The following is a 19580-nucleotide window of genomic DNA, read 5'->3' as shown; positions in this document are numbered from 1 at the left end:
AAAAAAAAAAAAAAAAAAAAAAAAAAAAAAAAAAAAAAAAAAAAAAAAAAAAAAAAATCTTTTAAAGAGCCCACTTTGTCGAATAAATTAAAATCAAATAAACGAAAGAGGGAACCTAAAGCCTTTCGTTTACCCCTCACTCATGCTCCGCTTCTTCCCGCCTGCTCCTCCTCCCTTTCAGCAGCCCAGTGTCGCCGCCACAACTCCCCGGTTCACTGCCGCCACCGCCGTCTCTCTTCCTCTCGTTCTGCGCGCCTCCCTCCTAGCGGATTGCTCTGATTTTCTACTCTCTTGCTGTTGCTGGTATTCTATCAATCTCACTCTGTCCATTCTTCGTTTTATTTTTTTATTTTTTATGACAACATCAGAATAGCAACGAAAAAGAAAGAAAAAAACTGCGGCAAATCGGGGTCTTTTCGAACTGAACTGCCGTGTGCTACACTCTGCCCTTTGATTTGTTGCACGTTTCTGTTAATTGATGGTTTGATAATCTGTATATCTCTTTGGGCTCTGCTGAAAATTGCAATGCATCTTCTTTATTTATCTAAAACCAGTGGCAGTAATCCATCGCATACAAATTTTCTCTAACAACCGAACGTCATAGATATTAGAATTAAAATAGTTTAGCCAATTTCTTTCAACACTTGCACCTCAATGGCGGGTTATTTTCGGATACATTTCCCCCCTTGAATTGGTAGCTATTGGATGCTTTTTTTTTATTGGAAGTCGTTATTAGAAGTGAACGCTCCTAGGTTGAATCTCCCAACCCACCTTGTTGAATTAGTTTTGATCGTCAGTGTTGAATTATTTAGGGAAATGAGTTTCTTATGATTGAAATACTACGAATATATCCTACACTATTGTATGTTGGTTTTAATTGAATGCTTATGGTTATTGCAGCTGAATTATTTGGGGGAATGCATCCCTTCTGTCACCATTGGCAGTTCTGGGAGGAATGTCAATATTCTGAATTCTCTAATTCCCTTCTCGGGAAAGGTAAACTGTTAACTGAGACTGCGTTTGTTAAGGTTTCAAGATACTTATGGTATGAATTTGAGGGGTCTACTTAACAGGCTATGCACTGTGTAGTGGCTAAAAGCAATGGGAACGGGGCTTTCGTCATAACATCTCTACTTATGCAGCTCTCATTAGGATATTGTGCTCTTGGGGTTTGGAGAGAAAGCTTGACTCTCTGTTCTTGAATCTTATTGGCTCCGAGAAAACAGAATTTGATGTTTTAGATTTGCTTGAATCACTTAATCAAGGATATGTGATGGATTGCTCATTCATTCGAGCATACAATGCGTTGATCAAGGCTTATGTTAGTGTTAGCTTGTTCGATAGTGCTGTGGACTTACTTTTCCGATCAGAAAGGAAGGGATTTGTTCCACATATTTTTACTTGTAATTTTCTCTTGAACCGCCTTATCGAGCATGGTAAATTGAATATGGCTCTAACTGTGTATAAGCAGTTGAAGAGGTTTGGTTTTCATCCTAATGATTATACTTATGCTAATGTAATAAAAGCACTCTGTAAAATGGGTAATATGGAAGAAGCTAAAGATATTTTTGAGGAGATGAGTGAAGCTGGGGTGGTCCCAAATGCCTTTGCTTGTACTGCATATATTGAAGGGTTGTGTACCCACCGTTGTTCAGCTTACGGGTATCAGTTGCTACAAGATTGGAGAGCAGCACAGGCCCCGATAGATGTGTATGCTTACTTTGTAGTAATTCGTGGATTTTGTGAAGAGATGGAAGTAAACAAGGCAGAAAATGTTTTTCTCGATATGGAAAAGTATGGAGTAGTTCCAGATGCACAAACTTATGGAGTGTTGATCAATGGTTATTGCAAGATGTTGAAGTTATGCAAGATGTTGAAGTTATGCAAAAAAAGGCTTTGTCTCTTCACAGTTTCATGTTGTCAAAAGGTATAAAAACAAATTGGGTGATTGTCAGCTCTATTCTTCAATGCTTGATAAGGATGCAAATGCAAGTAGTGTTTGATACTCTACAATTATATGAAGATGTGAGAGATGCTATCCGAAGCTGTAAGTTCCAAATATTGTCTGTTCCCATTTCCCAGACCTGTTAATGTTTGCAACCTAATAGTTCAATCGATCCTTATGTCTGACTTTGATTCTTTAATACATAAGAATGACTTGAAGTAGACAACGGCAACAGATGTAGATAACTACGAAATAGTGAATTCATACGACTCAAAAATTGAAATCTTTACTCTAGCATGTGGGGACGAACTATAGAATTTTTACATTTTTCTGCTACCAATTGAATGCTTAAACCCTTATAACTTGCTTTAACTGTTTCGATGTTGTAGTTTCTGAAGATGTGTTCCATTTTGTGTATCCTACTCGTAAATCTGTAAATGTAATGAATTGATTGATCGATCTCCCAAGGTTGCAACATCCTAACACCTAGCCTATGAATCACTTCACTGTCAAATGACCTGATTGGGCGTGCTAATTTTCAAACTTACCTTCCTTTGATCCATCCCAACTGTATCCCTTGACGTACTTCTGACCCCAAATTCAAATTGAGTTCTTTAGAAGGATATAGCCCTCGGAAGATGTGTCGTCTTGTTGTAGGCTTGTGGGTTGTTTATTATATTCGCATACATTATGGCTGGAAATCACTTTTGCAGTATACACCAAGCCAGTTTGTTCCCAGTCAATGTTAACCACATTTTGATGCGACTTACTTTCTCTTGTGGATTATGTGGGGACAATATTGTTGAAAATCCATGTAGCTATCTTATTCATTAAAAAATGTGTAGCTATTTGACTGCACACCAAATAAAATTTCATTTGTCTACCGTCCATTGTAATTATTTGTAGTTTTGTATGTGAGAATCTAGATGGAATGATGTGATATGTTGTAGAACATGAGATTGATATGTATTCCTTGTTATGCATCTTCAGGGCTATATAATAATAATCTAAAGTTTTTCTTTTCCAGGATCTTCTCATTCTATACAACACTTCTATGCCGTTGTATACAGTATACTGCAGTTCAGGAGATCTGCATTTCTGAAATTTGGTAGTTGATCAAACTTGCATAATCCTGCCATAATTTCAAAAGAAAGTGCGACCATGGTAGGAATGGATTTTTTGTGCTGGTAGAGTTCTTTTGTGATAAATCATTTAAATAAAAGTCAATGAAAGAGAATTTTCAATTGGGAGGAGAATTTTCAAGCACCAATCTCTGAAAGAGAATTTAGAAGAAGAATGGTCAATTCTGATGGCGGAAAGTTCAAACAAGGAGATGAGAGCGGAAAAGACAAAACGATGACCCTTTTAGGTCTCTGTTTCAGGGAGGACATGGCGGTGGCGGCGGTGGTGTTGACGGTGGAGGAAATTATGGCCCTGATTCTGAAGAAATGATTGAACAAATCTGGAAAGAAGCAATGGGGTTTCAATGGGTTGACAAAATGGAAGAGAGACGAAACAGAGGATGAGACAGCTCCATTGGCCCTCCAAAGATGTGACAGTGAAGCCTTTTGGTTTTCTTCAAGTTCAATTCAGATTGCAACGAGTCCAATTGGGAAGGCTCCCAGCACTAAATAATAAAAAGGAAGTTGCATTCAAATGGTTCTCCATCCGATTTCTCCATTGACAAGGTAACGATTTGCTTCAATGGCGTTGGCTTGTAAATTTGGTGCTTTTGTTTCGTTTTCGTGTCCTAATTTTGTTCGTAATCAGAAGGTTTTAGTTGAGAGGATTGAAGAAAATAGCTTTCACGAGTCCAATCAGAGCTCAACTCCACAAATCCCAACCTCAAATACTCGTATAATGGCAGCAACTCGATGCGATGGACGACATTTGATGACGACAAGAAGTGCCAGCCAAATCCCTTCAACAACAATATTAGCAAACCCAAAGGGCTTTCAGTGTTGGTGCTTATAATTCTCAAGTATTTGTAAGCATAGAGCTGAAATTACCGTCTCCCTGTCTTGGTTATCTGTTGTCTTGATACAGTTCCTTTTTTGGTGTATATTGTACAAATGTCTGCGTGATTCAAACCAAACTGGCTTTTCCAGATATTCATTCGAGCTTTTATGCTCAGGGTAAAACTAGAAACTTGTGCAAATATTTCTTCTGAAAGAGCTGTACAATATGAATGCCTTACAAAACCATGGGGATTCAATTCATCCCCAGTATTAACAGGGAACAGGATTACGAAAGTTTCCTTATCGCTAGTTTCATTGATTATACAATTCATCAAATTGTTGCTGGAATTTCCAAGTTTGAAATCGAACATTCATCGTTCGAGCCTGCACGAACATCCCCTCTACAAAGTGGGCATACTCTGTTAAACACAGTGATACAGGGAGATGAATCCATGAGTAAAATGATACCTAGACATAAAATAGATAAAAAGGGAGCAGTAATTGATGATGTATAGGCACAACATACCCATGAATCTCCTTCAACCATTTATCGACGCACGACATATGATACTCGTGGCGGCAAGGAAGAACTCTTATTTTGTCACCCTCTTCGTAATCGGCGAGGCAAATGTAGCATCTAACCAAGTATTTGTAAACAATCCTAAATTAGAACTAAACAAGAGTACTTGGTTAACGAAAAGAGAGAACCTACTGCTCAATTTCATCCCCTCCATTAGTTTTCTTTTCGTGGTTCTTCAAAGGAAAAGAGTCAACAACTGATTCTGGTGCAGGGAGTGAAACCATGGATAGAGCAAGAGAAACAGGCTGACCATGAATTTCATCCAAGACCTTTAGATACACAAAGAACAAGATGTGAGATACCTGTTGAATTACACAGCACTTGAACTCCAAAAAGTACCTCAAATAGTGCTTCAGCAAGCATGATTATCCGCGATATGCTTTCACGGGTGCTCGAGTGTTCGACGCTTGAGAACGAGTCGCATGAACAAGCACCATTAGGATGAATGCCTGATGGGCAAGGTAGATTTTGGCGACTGTTTTCACTGAGACTACTTCGAATTCTTTCCCATAACTGCACCTAATTGAGAAGCAATCATGTATAAACACAATGGAAGACTGATCATAATTGTTAACATTCAGAATGTAACCTGAGATCTTGAGTTTCTTTGTTGTTCGTTCAAGACGTGAATTCTGCTGGAAAAACGTCTTGAATCGCCACTCGCTTCATCATCGATAAAATCGCCACTTATATCAAGGAGCCACCTGTCTTGATCTCCTGTATTACTAAAGTTATTAGATGGGAAAACAAACGGAGACTCACTATGCCTTCTGAAACTACGCCTTGAAAAGGCATCCCAAAACAGTCTTCTGCTATTCCTTCTAGCCTCAAGATTACTTGCATCAGTGCTACTCGTAGATAAAACATTGGAAGAAACACCGACCATATCGACATCTCCTTGGCCCACCTCCCTATCATCAGACACAAGAGTGTCTAAACTTGAGGGTACCTCTTGCAGAGATTCATCTCCAAGAGACTCAATAGTTAATGAAAGATCAGGACGACAAGGCAACGATTCAGAGTCTGGGTTCCGGTAAGCTGTTGCCTCATCCTCTTGAATGCAACCTGTCAGCTCATTGGAACATGAGTCTCCAACCTCTTGAGTAGTCGAACTGCTCGCCGCAAACATAACCTTCGTGCAGACTGGTTCGGAAGATTGATGTCCTTTACATGAAGTACCATTGGAAGCATTACTATAGCTACGAGATTCTTCATGGCTATAATCAGCACTAACCTGTGGAAGAGGAGCTAATTCCTTATTATCATACACACGCTTCCCATGAACATTGATATCATCTACAGCACATTGCTCCTCACTGACTGCAATGTCATTCTCAGAATAAGCGCTCTGTCCCATTCTTATAGATCCATTTATGGGGAGTTGAAGTTCATCAATGTTGTGATTACAGTGTTGATGTTCCACCGGGTGGACAAGAAATTGAACCATAGAATCTTCCATCTATTAAAATCCAAGATTCAAAACATGAGCGGAAGGCAAACATAGATGGTAAGAAACTAATTATAACATACAAATTGAAGATTCAAAATCACCAAGCAATCGGGTAGTGATCATTACCCATCAACAATCAACAAAAACGCAAGCAAAACAAATAGCAAACAAACAGGAACATACTGCAAAAGCTACAGCAGTTCAAACCTAATTCCGGGGAATACTCCGATCAAAACTATTCCGAAACCCAATTCAGAGCTCAAACGAAACCAATAAACACTTCAATCAAAGGAAAGCTATAAACAGCTCCTAATAAAAGATGCTACTCAGGGTCAATCTTTGAGAGGAAGATATGGAACCCCAGATTTTTGAAACAAGATTCCAAGGAGGAATTAGAGTAAAGTTCACGAATAATGGAAAGAAATGGGTGAAGAAGAGAGAACAAAAGATTCGATGATGATGAAGAAGAAGAGGATTTAATGACCTGATGAATCGCGCGAGAAGAGGAAGCACCGCAGAAAAGAGAGCAGAATTTGGAGCGGTTGGTGCGGTAATCTCGGGAGCGAGAAGGGCGCGACGACCCCAGACGACTACAGCTCGAACCCATTTGGGTTTTGGGGAATGGATGATAATGATGATGATGATAAACTTGAAGAACACCCAATTCAGAGCTCCCTGATTTCAAATTGAATTATGGGGTTCTTCAATCGAAAATCAATAATTTTGATGTGAATGGGGAGTTCGTGCTGTTGTTGGGGCTACACTACACCCCCCATGTCTATTATTAATTTCCTCCAAACTTTTTTTATATTATATTCTCCATAGCCTTTTGCATTTGTAAAAGGGCTTCCAAGGTTTTCTGTTAAAACAAGTTCAGAGGTGTCGTGTCGCCATAGCTCTTCACAATCAGCATTTGGAGGAAATTTGTTGTGGCTGTGAAGAAATTGGCCACAAATTCATGTTGCTCATACAAACCTAATAAATCAAAACATTATCTATATTTTAACTAATTAAAGTTTAATGAAATCTTCCTCGGTCAACCAACTGTTTTAACCATTTTAAACCCACTTTGTTTAGTCCACTGATAAATAAATAAAGTCAACCAAATGAGTCTAAGTGTTTTTTTTTCTTTTTTCTTTTTTTTCCACAAAAATTTGGTGCATAACAATTCAATCGATTTACTTTAAAAATTGTAATAATTTAATTTATACAAAAATTAAAAATTAGAGTTAGTGTCGTCCACGGAACTCCCTAGACGGAGTGCAAAATCTCCGTTTAAATGAGATATATATATATTTATATTCAGTTAATTTAAATTATAATAAAAATATATAGATAAAATTGAGATTAACTACAAATTTACTTGTGTTCTTAAATTAAATTAAAAAAAAAAATATGAAAGGTTGACTATTTCTTAAAAAAAAAAATATATATATATATATATATATTTGGATAATTTAATTCACCAATTTTAGTTTTCCAAATGTTTTTGAAGGAGAAGATAAAGTTGAAAGCTAATTTAAATAATTTAGACTTCAAAAAATGGGAAACAGTTTCAAAGTCCAAAATGGATAACGGTAAGTCATCGGCGATGACGAGAACTTCCGATCCGAAACCGAAAGATTGGGCTTCTGTCGACGTCGGAACCCTACGTCCGTCCTTAAAATCCAAACCTTAAGTCCGAAGTAATCAATTCGGACAAAATCTTACATCTCCAAATTCCGATGATTTAGGATCGATTTCTAGGATCTTTATCACGCCATTCTTCTCGTGCCCGGAGATTTCAGTGTCTGATTCAGAGCTCTATTTCTTTCTTGATGGATCTTTATTACGCCATTCTTCTGAATCAGACACTTTGTTCTGATTGTTTGCAGATTGGAGAGCGGGAAGGTTCAAATTGTTAGGGGTTTTCGTATCGTTCCTTTTTCTTTTGTACAGATTGCATTGATTTTCCAGAAATTGTACAACGCCCTTAATTGATTTGCGTTCATCTTCTTCCTACAAGAACCACAATCTTTAATCTGTTTTTGGGTTTTCGTTAGTTGTTCTTGAGTTACTGTGTTTAATTATCTTCACGGATTGGATAGGTTAGGATGCGATCCAGACGCAATGTGGCTCCAGCGATTGATTTGTTCCCAAACCTTAAACCTCCGCACAGAACTTTAGGTTTTCACAGGACACTTGTTCTAATCATCACATTCCTTGCATATGCGTCCTTCCATGCCTCGAGAAAACCTCCGAGCATCGTTAAGAGTGTGCTTGGACCAACAATCCCGGTAAATTCATCAAACATTTTGCTGAGTCCGCCCTCAAATGTAACTGGGTGGGCTCCTTTTAATGGACCTGACGGCATCCAGTTGCTAGGGAAGCTTGATCTTGCATTTCTTTCTGCATATTCCATTGGAATGTATTTTGCAGGGCATGTTGGTGACCGGATGGACTTGAGATTATTTCTTGTTTTTGGGATGATGGGTAGTGGCATTTTCACGATACTATTTGGGTTAGGATATTGGTTAAATCTTCATGTATTGTTGTTTTTCATTACTGTTCAGATTATATGTGGTCTATTTCAGTCGATTGGATGGCCATGTGTGGTGGCAATTGTAGGAAATTGGTGTGGCAAAGAAAAGAGGGGACTCATAATGGGTGTCTGGAATTCACATACTTCCATTGGAAACATCATTGGATCGATTGTAGCTTCTGGGATTTTGGAAATTGGATGGGGTTGGTCGTTTGTAGTACCTGGTGCTTTGGCCATTTTTGTTGCCATTTTGGTGTATCTGTTTCTTGTTGTGAGTCCTGAAGACATTGGATTTGAAACCTTTGTTAGTGTTAGCGAGACTGAATTGAATGCTGAGGCGATTCCAGTTGAAAAATCAGAGAACGCAGATTCAGAAGCAACAGTGTTGCTTGATGTTGAGCATCATTCAGATTCTATGCCTGCAATTGGCTTCTTAGAGGCGTGGAGGTTGCCGGGTGTTGCGCTTTTTGCTGGCTGTCTCTTCTTTTCCAAGCTTGTCGCTTACACTTTTCTCTACTGGCTGCCATTTTACATCAGACACACAGGTACCTCTTTCTTATTGCTAATGAATGAAATTATCATTTGAAATGCAAATCATAGAATGAATGTGTCTTGGAAGCTTTTAAAAGGCTGCTTTTACGGAAAAACACAGTACCACGGCTAGTAAATATTGTTTGCTTTGGCCCGTTATGTATCACTGTCGGCCTCATGGTTCTAAAACGCATCTACTGGGGAGAGGTTTCCACACTCTTATGAGAAATGTTTCGTTCCCCTCTCCAGTTGATGTGGGATCTCATAATCCACCCCCTTTGGGGGCTAGCGTTCCCACTGGCACACCACTCGGTGTTTGGCTCTTATATCATTTGCAATAGCTCAAACCTACCGCTAACAAATATTGTCCTTTTTGGCCTGTTACGTATCATCGTCAACAGTGACGGTTTTAAAACGCGTCTACTAAGGAGAGGTTTCTACATCCTTACAATCAATGCTCCATTCCCCTCTCCAACCGATGTGGGATTTCACGATCCACCACTTTTAGGAGCCCAACGTCCTTGCCAGCACACCGCTCGGTGTCTGTCTCTGATATCATTTGTAATAGTCCAAGCCCACCACTAGTGATATTGTCCGTTTTGGCTCATTACGTATCGCCATCAGCCTCACCGTTATAAGGATGTTGAGCCTTGAAAAGAGGTGGATTATGAGACCTCACATCGGTTAGAGAGGAGAACGAATTATTCTTTATAAGGCTGTGGAAACCTCTTCCTAACATCCTAGTAGACGTGTTTTAAAACTGTGAGACTAACGGCTAAAGCGGACAATATCTATTAGCGGTGGACTTGGGTTGTTACACTACATTAGTTGTATAAAGACTCAATCCAATGCCTAGAAATCGAGCAATTGTCTATAAAATCGAAAGGCCAGTACCTAAATATGTTCAGCATGATATTGAATCCATTGTGAAAGAAGGCAACCTCTGTTCATCCTGAAATCATTCTTTAAATCTAGCTTTGAAGCGTGAATTGCTTATACTAGTAATCTTCTGCTGTGATAGCTGTTGCTGGTGTGCATTTATCTCATAAAACAGCCGGCATCCTGTCCACGATTTTCGACGTTGGAGGTGTTTGTGGAGGAATATTAGCAGGATTAATCTCTGATTTGATCGATGCTCGTGCAGTTACTTCAATAACATTCCTGCTACTCTCAATTCCTGCTTTAGTTCTCTACCGTGCTTTTGGGAGCATTTCCACAGTCACCAACACCTGTTTGATGTTTCTTTCGGGGTTACTTGTCAATGGCCCCTACTCACTTATTACCACAGCTGTTGCAGCTGACCTCGGCACTCAAAGTATACTTGCAGGGAATTCCCGAGCTTTAGCAACCGTGACTGCAATCATCGATGGCACTGGGTCTATTGGGGCAGCTCTTGGGCCTCTTATGGCAGGATATCTTTCCAGTAGAGGATGGAACACTGTCTTTTTCATGCTGATTCTTTCCATCTTCTTTGCTGCCCTCTTCTTGGTTAGTTTAGCTTTATCCGAAATCAAAGTAAAGTTGGAGCAAGGACGATGGTTTTCTAGTTCCCACACCTCAACGACAGTGGTTTAGGTAGGAGCTAATGAAATTTTGAAACAGTTACGGTATAGAGTATTAGATTTCTGATAGAAAATATATTTGTACATCTTTGTATCCTATTCCTTTGTATTCCTTAGAGAAAGATTCATGTACCAATCATACACAGCAATTGATTGGTAGAATACAAAAAAATAATTCAGCAAATCAAACATTTCTTTTACTCTTTTACTCTTCTAAGTTGTGTGTGAGATCCCACGGTCAGAGAGGGGAATAGAGTATTCTTTATAAGGATGTGGTAACCTCTCTTTAGTAGATTCATTTTCGTGAGGCTGACAACGATACGTTACAGGCCCAAACAATATCTGCTAGAAGTGGGTTTGAATTGTTACAAACAAATTAGGTTAATTTGTTGAAGTTATTTGCCTGTAGTAAACAGTAGAGAAGGGGAAGGGTGTCACAATCGCACTCTGGCGGCAACGGAATAACCACATGTGAATGGTGGGTAGAGAAGGGGAAGGGTGTCACAATCGCACTCTGGCGGCAACGGAATAATAACTGTGTGACATTTGTTTTAACCAAGTGAATAAGTTAGTTATGAGAAATTTGAACTTTACAAATTACGTCAGTGTATGCTCAAGCCTCAAGTCATATTTCAGAGAAATGTTTTAGAAATAACAACGGCTTTGATAGCATATAACTTGGTAGGAAGAAGTGACAACTAGTCACATCTTCATATAATACATTTTTTAGAATTTTAGCTTTGATGATTGTAGACATAATTTTAGTAATCGGCTATACATTCGCGCATTGCCACAATATAAAATAGTAAAAGAACTCTTTGAGATGAAAGTATGTCAAAGGAGTTTGGAATTGACATACGATCACAATATAAAATAGTAAAAGAACTCTTTGAGATGAAAGTATGTCAAAGGAGTTTGGAATGGACATACGATCATAGATAACACGTCTTGGATAAACAAAATCGAAACACCCAACATACAACTATAAACAACATGTCTTTGATAAACATAACTGAAACACCCAACATATGACAATATAGACCACACATATTGAACAAATATAAGCGTGACAAAGAGCAGGCAAAGGCAAAGGCAAAGGCATCGGGCATAGGCATGGTCATGTCCTAATCTAGTGCCCCATTTCATATGGCTGAGCGGAATTGGGGGTAAAAATGGGCCCAAATTCTTGAGAAATGAGTACTCAAAATGGTGCAAGAGATGTAAGAAACATGATGGATCCAATATAAAGCCCACTTATGGGACCCTCTGCCACTCGCTGTTCCCATTATGCACCACCTACCACTCTTTCTTCACTCTTCAAAATAGAACCCTTTTTGTTTTGCTTACAAACCCTAGTTGTTCATACTATACAAAACAGTTCCTTTTCCCGAAGTAAAAGTAACCAATTACATAAAAATAAAAAGACACCCAAGTTGGTGGGATTAATATATTATAATGTCTGGTCGTTGCCTTTATCCATGCAAAACATTATGAAGACTTAATTAATTAATTAGGGGTACAAGTAGTAATAATAATATTAATGTTGATAATATTATAGGCTTTTAGTAATGGTATGTACAAAGGACAGTTCCCTAAGCCCTAAAAAACCTGCAGCATTTCTGTAACGCTGTCTTTTATACTCTTCCTTCTCTTTTTTGTTGAATTTCTTTTACCCTACATACAACCCTTTTTGTCTTGTTCGGTTGTGTTGTTTGTCTGTTTCTTTTGGGATCAGTTATGTATTGGAGGCTTTCTTGTTGCTGGAGAATAGTCCATTTCTGCTATCTCTATGAGGTCTGGATAATGTTGTTGTTGTTCATGCCCTGCCTCAAGATTCTCAGAAACTGCCTTTGAACTCTTCATGTCCTGTTCTTTCATGCCCGGGTTCCCCTTTTTGTTTCCTTCTTTATTCTAAACATCAAACCACGCAACTCTGTTAAGGATGATGATACTGTCCAATTTGAGAATAAGCTCTCATGACTTTGTTTGAGAGCTATTTTTTACTTATAAACTCATGATCATTCTCTAAATTAGCCAATGTGGGACTCCCGAACAAAGTACACTATAGAACCTCCCCGGAGACCTATGGAACCCTTGAACAACTTCCCCTTAATCGAGGCTCGACTCCTTTTCTGGAGTCCTCACCCTTTGGGGTTCAACCCTTTGAGAATTCTATTCATATTGCTAATTTAACGACATGACTCTGATACCAAATGTTGGAAATGACCCACGATCGAAATATGTCGAAACAATGAAAAGAATTGAAAAGTTGAGTGTTTAAGATTTCTTCATTTCAAAAGCTCTTTTACTTCTTTTATTTGTTTCGACATATTTCGATCATGAGTCATTTCCAACCTAATCAATTGTTGTTCTTGTATGAACTTCACGTAAATTTGTTAGGTTTTAAAATCCGAGATGACTATGACTAAGACTAAGACTAACCCTTGTTGTGGAAGGGGTTGGAGATGATGGTGAAGTTTCCATCAGAAGTTTTCTACTTTTCCCTGCATCATAAATGTCAAACCCACTTTAGATATGCGATGTGATGCATAATAAAGAGTGGAATATGTCCCGTTCGGCAAGATTTAATGCACAAAACTTAAGCCCAACCTGAATTACAATGCCCATTTTCTTCCACCAATGGAACCTCCTCTTCCTGTAGTTAATATATATTAGCCATCAAGATAAGAGATCTTGGAAGAGAAAGCTTTAAAGGGAAAACTCACAAGTGGTGTTCCGAGCAGCAGTGGCTTCATCAGCCCATTCCCCAAGCGAACACCTTCACAAACACAAACTTGTTCCATTAAAGCATATAAGGGCATCAAACAACAAAACCCATCTAAAACAAATTGCAAAAAAGTTGTATACCTTGAGAGTGATCAAAGAGGAAGAACATAAGGAGAAGAGAAGCAAGAACATGAACGGGCCTCATTTATGGATCCAAACAAGTGTTTTTTTTTTTTTTGTGCTTATAAGAGGAGATCAAAGCGTAGAAAGTAAGCTAAAGACACCAAATTTGAGACAGTTTTGGATTCCTTAAGGTGGTCGGAATTGAAGGAGAGATATGTGGAACTCGTGAATGCTTGATGCCTTGGCAATTGAGGCTTCATATTATATATATATATATATATATGAAGTGGGAGGGTCCCATTTTGTGATGACTTCTCAAAAACTTTGAAGCTTCGATTGGGATCTTTCTTCTTATTTTCTTCTTGCATTCCATTTAGAATGATTAATCGAATCAAGGGGCTATAATTCATTGTAAGACCATGCTGTTTTGTATGATTCATCAAATCAGATGGCTGTCTTCATAGAGGCACTATCACGTGCAAAATCATAGCCTTCAAATGCCCTTACCCATCGGGGGATGAACAATCATACATCTTTTCATCAATCCTTCACTTAATCACAAATTCAAGGTTATATATGAATTTAAACAACTTAATTTAATGGATCAAGTCTTTACTTTTTAGTTTATTTTTTTAAGATTGAGAAGTGTATGGAAGAATGTAAGCTCGATAATTCAAATTTGGAGGTCTTTTTTAGTTTGACAAGATTTGGAGGTCGAGAATTCTTATTTGAACTTGTTCGTTGAGATTTGTGAGATCCCACGTTGATTCGAGAAGAGAACAAAACATTCCTTATAAAGCTGTGAAAACCTCTCTCTAATAAGCACGTTTCAAAACTGTGAAGCTGATAAAACAAACAACTCGAACTTTGGACTACTAGAAATGGTATTAGAGATAGACATCATGTGGTGTGTCAGCAAGGATGTTGACCTTTAAGAGATGGATTGTGAGATCTCACGTTAGATAAGGAGGGAACGAAACATTATCTAATGGTGACCTTAAGCTCGTACAAGATTATACATCAATTATGTTTTTTTTTTTTTTTTCATTAAACTTTATTGATTTGGAGTTTGACGTGCCAATTCATTATAGATTTCAAATAGTAATAAATTTTATAGCTTGATTTTTTTTTTTTTTTTTTTTTTGAAATCATTTTTGGAGGGTGAAATGCCACGTAGTCAACGAGAAGAGAAAGGGGTTAGTGGGGTCGAAAGGCATGTGTTGGGGAACAATCAGATTTAATGCATTGCATGCGAGGGTGACTAGACAAACGGTGAAAGACACCAATTTGCACAACTATAATTCACCGCATTTACCGACGTGGTGCCATGGTCTCTTCACGTGGACGTCCATATCTTGGGCCCCACTTTTTAATGACGTGGCATATCCGCCATGCAGGCACCGCCACCTATCTCCACCGTACCCACGCTCAGCTTCTGCTTCCCCCACCTTCCGGAACGCCGCGCGCGTGTCCCACAATTTCTCTCCATTATTAATCTTTTTCTCATTTTTAAATTTTATTATAAAAATGTTTTTCTCAAAATTTAAAATAAGTATCTATTTATTCATGAAGAATCTATAAGATTTTTAAGATTATAAACCCAATTTCGAGACGTATTTTTGTTCTAAATGTGACATAATATATATTAAATTTTGTTAATTTTTTAAATTAAATGTAATGTACTTTTTATTCCTTTTCAATTCTCTCTTTTGAGTATATATTAAAATAAATATTTATTCAATTAACCCACCTCCCTTCCTATTCTTTTTATGTAACATGCTTAATGAGAAGCTCAAAATAACTAACCAATATTAAATTAAATAAACAAATATTTTGGCACAAACCCTAAATCCAAAAAGCACAAAAATGTAATTTTTTTGGGTTAAATTATTGTCTTATTTTAAAAAATATCGAAAGTGATACAGAAATTTGTTAGAATTTAAAATATTTTAATAAATTTCTAAAATATGGGTATTTAAAGAAAAAAAAAAAAAAGTGGAAATGGGAGGGAGGATAATGTGCCGGCAAAGCGACAGCACATGTTCCTCGGAAACTGGATGTTTGAAATATAAAATTAAATGGTAGCTATAACTAACTATATGATATAATGTTGTGTTTTAAAATTATGTACTTTACCTTAACAAAAAAAATGTAATATAAACCATGCTTCTCCTCGTTCTCCTACGTATTTTTTGGATTAATGTCTGGTCAAACCTTAATATATTTTTAATTCTTGACTTTATATTTAATTTTTCTACCTAAACTTTCCAAACTTCCAATTTAATGGTCTAAAAAGACCAAAAACAACATTAATAATTATAATAAAATGAGATAAAAGTACCAATTATCCCTTTTCAAATCTAATTCATAAATAAAAGTAAAATAATTTATAAATATATTATTATATGTTCAATTTTTATTCCATTCACGCTAGTGTAACAAGCTCCACAATATACTTTTAGATTACAAATTTATCGTTAGTGTCCCAAGGTGAGATTTTCCTGCTCATATGAATGGACGGAACAAAGATAGAGATATTTTTTACCTCCTTAGTTTTATGGCTAATTTTAAATATTTTTACCGTTGGATTTTTTTCTAGGTATTTTCTTCAGTACCCAACACATTTATCGAGTCAATTGCAAAAATCGATAAGATACATGTTCCAAAAATAAGATCTTTGAGTCTGATACATCAACTATCTACTAGATATTTTTGTATGGTTCACAATCACTATATACATATAATATAATAAAATTTGTAATAAAACTTCTAAATTAGTTTCTCTATAATTATTTTAATTTAGTTTTTTAAACTAAGTTCGAGAATAAAAATGATTATTTTTTATAAATATAGTAACACAACTACAAATTGATGTTTTTTTTTTTCTTGGGATATGATGGGCATCAAATAATTCGATTGTGACCATATAATAGGAAAAAAAAAACATGTTGGGTAAAACAAAAAGGTAACTTTTGATAAAAAATATGAACAATAACTTAGCGACAAATGCAACTTGTAGATGTCTTATTCCTTGTCAGAAAAGTGGTTGGTTCTCTAATAAATGTTGTGTATCCTGTAACAAATCTTTGTCATCTCCAAAGTCATTACATAAGCTTTCACCATAAATCAAAGGAATAATCTTTCTTGTCACAAAAATAAAAAGCATATGTTATATATATAATCCGCGTTCATTTAATTCAATCTTATAAACTCAACAAATGTTTAAATACGATGGTTTTGAATGAGGAGAGGAGTAGAGTTTGAAAAATATATTCTCATCGTTTTGGAAACGTATCGAATACAACTTTCTCTCACACATGACTTGTCTCAACTTTTCAAAACATTACCTATGACCCAGCGTGAGAGAAGGGATGAAATGGCACACTTTCCTGTTCATTGATGAGTACCATGCAAAAGTTATCATAAAGTGGGTAAGATTAGTTCGTTTACGAAGTTTGTCCTAAATTTGATTTGACATCCAATAAAGCTAGCGAGAAAGCAAGCTCAAAGAAGGTATGTAGGTCGGGTGTTTCTAGCAGCATCGTCGTAGCATCACGTAATAATTCTAAACGAAACCGTACTACAAAAACATTATAATCCACAAGTAGGTGCTCTCACAAACAAGCTAACCAAGAGGAGGGGAATTCAGAAATGACATTGTCGGGTCATTGTTTGACAAGCACATGGGGGTAATTCTTGGTCTCTGCTTGGAGGCTTCTTCAAGTTTTGATGGTCTTATATTTTGGTAGCTCCTTCAAGAATGATCGTCTTTCCACTTGATTTGGTCGCATAAAGGAGAAAAAAGGAGACCCAATTGAAAGAATGGCATTTAGAAGAAGCCTAAAACCAAAAGACATGATATTCAAAGATGGGTCCAGTGAGAGTGGCAGGCATATGAAATGGGTATCTATATATCAACAGAATGCAACATGAGTATTAATGATATGGGTCGGATGATGAACATAAGAACATCTTGTGGACTTGTGAAATGGTGTGGGTTTGGTTTGCCAATAAATGATATGAGAATGATGTGTATTTATTATCAACTTCTCCTCTTCTAGATCTGTTCCGTATGAGTCTAAATACAAAGTCTTTTAAATAAAAAACTATCGTCTTTCTTCACTTGAACTATTAGAGGATTATGTTTGAAATCAACCCATGTTGCTCTACTGTAATGACCTAGGCTCACCGCTAGCAAATTTTGCATTCTTTGGACTTTTCCTCCCAATCTTCTTCTCAAGGTTTTTAAAACGCGTATACTAGAGAGAGATTTTCACACTTTTATAAAGAATGTTTCGTTCTCTTTTTTAATCGATGAAGAGATCTCACAATCCTCTTCCCTTAGGGTTCAACGTCCTCGCTAGCACTTGTTCCTCTCTCCAATCAATGTGAAATCTCACATCTACTTTCTCATAAGGCCATACCTCGGAGTTTATAATCCTCACATGGGAGTGTAAGGCTACAAAGGCACATGGATGTGTAAGCACTTCTCGTAACCAAGTGGCCCCTATGTATAATATCCCATTCTTTCTTCTTTCTTCCACCCTTTATCTAGCCCTAGCTAGGGTTCCCTAGCTCTAACATGGCGTTTTCTATACAACCTCTAACACTATGATATTATCTCAATTTGATTCAATACGATACGATCTCAATCTATTAAGTTAGTCTAGAGCTACACCTTACAAAACTATCCGTTTTGAATTTTCTTTCATAGAATTCGTCGAAACCTAACTACGATTTTAAAATAAACTAAAAATTGGTTACACGCTTCTCTTTCCTTCATTTGATTCGAAAAACTAAAAAAATCAAGAAACAAACCTCGATATTAATGGAACATTGTGCTCAATGAAATTCACTTCAATAGACTTAGCTTGCTCGTTTGAAGATCAAGCCACCAAGTACCAATCTTGCAACAATACTAACGCAAAAGGATCAATCCTTCACTTGTTGATCGTTCACGAATCAGGTTAACGGTTCGACAACAAGTTAAATTATCTAGATATATTTCTAAAATTAATCACAATATTTGCAACCATTTTCAAACAAGATCCTTTGTTATAAAATAATAATTTTAACTCATTAATTATATATGTTGTTACACTCACAACTTTAATTACATCCAATTATATCTCTAAATTTAAAAATAAAATACTTGAAATTAAATAAAGATTGTTCCAATAATAATTATTTTGTATTATTATATTATAATTTTATATAAACTTAAATAATTGAATACAATAATGTTTCAATCAATACATAATATTCGTTGGGGCATATAGGATCGTATCTATTCTCAATATTTTACTAAATAAACAACTAATTAGTGAAATTACGTTTATAACATGGAAATGTATATTTTATTAAATGGGTACATAACTTTAATTCTTCTGTGATGTAGTGGGCCAGGCCTATAAGTAAGCCCAAATGGATCTCGGAAGATATAGTGGGCCAGGCCTATAAGAAGCCCAAATGGATCTCGGAGGATATAGTGGGTCAGGCCTATAAGAAGCCCAAATGGATCTCGGAGGATAGTGGGCCAGGCCTATAAGAAGCCCAAATAGATCTCGGAGGATATAGTGGGCCGGCCTATTAGCCCAAATGGATCTCGGAAGACGTAGTGGTAGGCTCATTAAATCTTTTTTAAACAATTAAATGATTTCGATAATGCAATTCATTACAAAAAGAATAATAATAACTTTCTAAATACTTTTTAGTTTTTAGAATTTTGTTTTTAAGCTTTTTAAAAAGATTATTCCAAATGGGCTTTTAATTTTTGTCTTTTTACTTTAACACTTTTTTTTTTTAATTTTATTTATGGACTACTATAATGTAAAGTTCGAGATGCAATAATAATAATAATAATAATAATAATAATAATAATAATTAAATTACAAATGTCAAAATGGGTTTAATTAAACCAATTAATGGTAGAGAGAATATATACTATTTCTTGCATTATCTACAATGTGACAACATTTCTTTTACTTTTGTATTAAACTATGCAATATAAATTTGTGCTTTATGCCATTGGCCACACTTTAAACAAATTATTTAATCAATTATCGAATCATTAACTTTAATACCCATGCATCCACACCAACATGGATACTAATCTCACAGATAAACACGAGTCCTTCTAACATACTGTTATTCTCACTCACATACATCCTAGTAAAATTTTAA

General features: G+C 36.5%; 4 protein-coding genes across 12 annotated transcripts; 2 read left to right on the top strand and 2 right to left on the bottom strand.

The window, feature by feature from the left end:
- Positions 1-108: 108 nt before the first annotated feature.
- On the top strand, positions 109-4103 carry LOC111495699 (pentatricopeptide repeat-containing protein At2g26790, mitochondrial-like). 5 transcript variants are annotated; one of them, XR_002720346.1, is made up of 5 exons: positions 109-303; positions 901-996; positions 1074-2047; positions 2973-3633; positions 3719-4103. XR_002720346.1 is itself a non-coding variant. In XM_023145866.1 (2 exons), the coding sequence occupies exon 2, from the start codon at positions 1274-1276 to the stop codon at positions 1931-1933; it is 660 nt and encodes a 219-aa protein (XP_023001634.1). In that variant the 5' UTR covers positions 109-303; positions 901-1273; the 3' UTR covers positions 1934-2310. The 5 variants fall into 5 exon arrangements, 1 of the variants encoding a protein (XP_023001634.1); XR_002720345.1 differs by having other exon boundaries at positions 901-2047; XR_002720347.1 differs by having other exon boundaries at positions 901-2047; positions 3716-4103.
- LOC111495681 (E3 ubiquitin-protein ligase RNF12-A-like) lies at positions 4035-6736 on the bottom strand. Of its 3 annotated transcripts, none has more exons than XM_023145837.1 (6): positions 6418-6736; positions 5073-5942; positions 4823-5002; positions 4616-4752; positions 4430-4540; positions 4035-4322 (listed from the first exon to the last, which is right to left on the bottom strand). In XM_023145837.1, exons 1-6 carry the CDS (start codon positions 6538-6540, stop codon positions 4235-4237), a joined length of 1509 nt encoding a protein of 502 aa, XP_023001605.1. In that variant the 5' UTR covers positions 6541-6736; the 3' UTR covers positions 4035-4234. The 3 variants fall into 3 exon arrangements, with proteins under 3 accessions (XP_023001605.1, XP_023001612.1, XP_023001621.1); XM_023145844.1 differs by having other exon boundaries at positions 4823-4996; XM_023145853.1 differs by lacking the exon at positions 6418-6736 and adding an exon at positions 6141-6270.
- A 734-nt stretch (positions 6737-7470) lies between these two features.
- Positions 7471-10719, top strand: LOC111495667 (putative glycerol-3-phosphate transporter 5). 3 transcript variants are annotated; one of them, XM_023145806.1, is made up of 4 exons: positions 7471-7914; positions 7955-8999; positions 10007-10560; positions 10594-10719. In XM_023145806.1, the coding sequence occupies exons 2-3, from the start codon at positions 8027-8029 to the stop codon at positions 10558-10560; spliced, it is 1527 nt and encodes a 508-aa protein (XP_023001574.1). In that variant the 5' UTR covers positions 7471-7914; positions 7955-8026; the 3' UTR covers positions 10594-10719. The 3 variants fall into 3 exon arrangements, with proteins under 3 accessions (XP_023001574.1, XP_023001593.1, XP_023001584.1); XM_023145825.1 differs by having other exon boundaries at positions 7471-7832; positions 8026-8999; positions 10007-10719; XM_023145816.1 differs by having other exon boundaries at positions 7471-7832; positions 8021-8999; positions 10007-10719.
- Positions 10720-12022: 1303 nt separating this feature from the next.
- LOC111495723 lies at positions 12023-13637 on the bottom strand. The gene is made up of 5 exons (XM_023145884.1): positions 13416-13637; positions 13274-13326; positions 13158-13203; positions 12990-13051; positions 12023-12458 (listed from the first exon to the last, which is right to left on the bottom strand). The coding sequence occupies exons 1-5, from the start codon at positions 13477-13479 to the stop codon at positions 12279-12281; spliced, it is 405 nt and encodes a 134-aa protein (XP_023001652.1). The 5' UTR covers positions 13480-13637; the 3' UTR covers positions 12023-12278.
- Between the last annotated feature and the right edge of the window lie 5943 nt (positions 13638-19580).

Source organism: Cucurbita maxima, unplaced genomic scaffold (genome assembly GCF_002738345.1).
Source record: "Cucurbita maxima cultivar Rimu unplaced genomic scaffold, Cmax_1.0 Cma_Scf00002, whole genome shotgun sequence".
In the NCBI taxonomy this organism is placed as follows: Eukaryota; Viridiplantae; Streptophyta; class Magnoliopsida; order Cucurbitales; family Cucurbitaceae; genus Cucurbita; species Cucurbita maxima.
The sequence above is the reverse complement of the archived record's forward strand: the minus strand, read 5'-3'. Positions and strand labels throughout refer to the sequence as shown.

Coding starts and splice junctions, on each gene's coding strand:
- LOC111495699 (XM_023145866.1), top strand. CDS start 1,274: ATGGATTGCTCATTCATTCGAGCATACAATGCGTTGATCAAGGCTTAT.
- LOC111495681 (XM_023145837.1), bottom strand. CDS start 6,540: ATGGGTTCGAGCTGTAGTCGTCTGGGGTCGTCGCGCCCTTCTCGCTCC. Junction 5,003..5,072: donor AAAGAAACTCAAGATCTCAG/GTTACATTCTGA, acceptor CTTCTCAATTAG/GTGCAGTTATGGGAAAGAAT. Junction 4,753..4,822: donor TTGCTGAAGCACTATTTGAG/GTACTTTTTGGA, acceptor GTGTATCTAAAG/GTCTTGGATGAAATTCATGG.
- LOC111495667 (XM_023145825.1), top strand. CDS start 8,027: ATGCGATCCAGACGCAATGTGGCTCCAGCGATTGATTTGTTCCCAAAC. Junction 9,000..10,006: donor ATTTTACATCAGACACACAG/GTACCTCTTTCT, acceptor CTGCTGTGATAG/CTGTTGCTGGTGTGCATTTA.
- LOC111495723 (XM_023145884.1), bottom strand. CDS start 13,479: ATGAGGCCCGTTCATGTTCTTGCTTCTCTTCTCCTTATGTTCTTCCTC. Junction 13,052..13,157: donor AAATGGGCATTGTAATTCAG/GTTGGGCTTAAG, acceptor TTTATGATGCAG/GGAAAAGTAGAAAACTTCTG. Junction 12,459..12,989: donor CAACCCCTTCCACAACAAGG/GTTAGTCTTAGT, acceptor TTTGATGTTTAG/AATAAAGAAGGAAACAAAAA.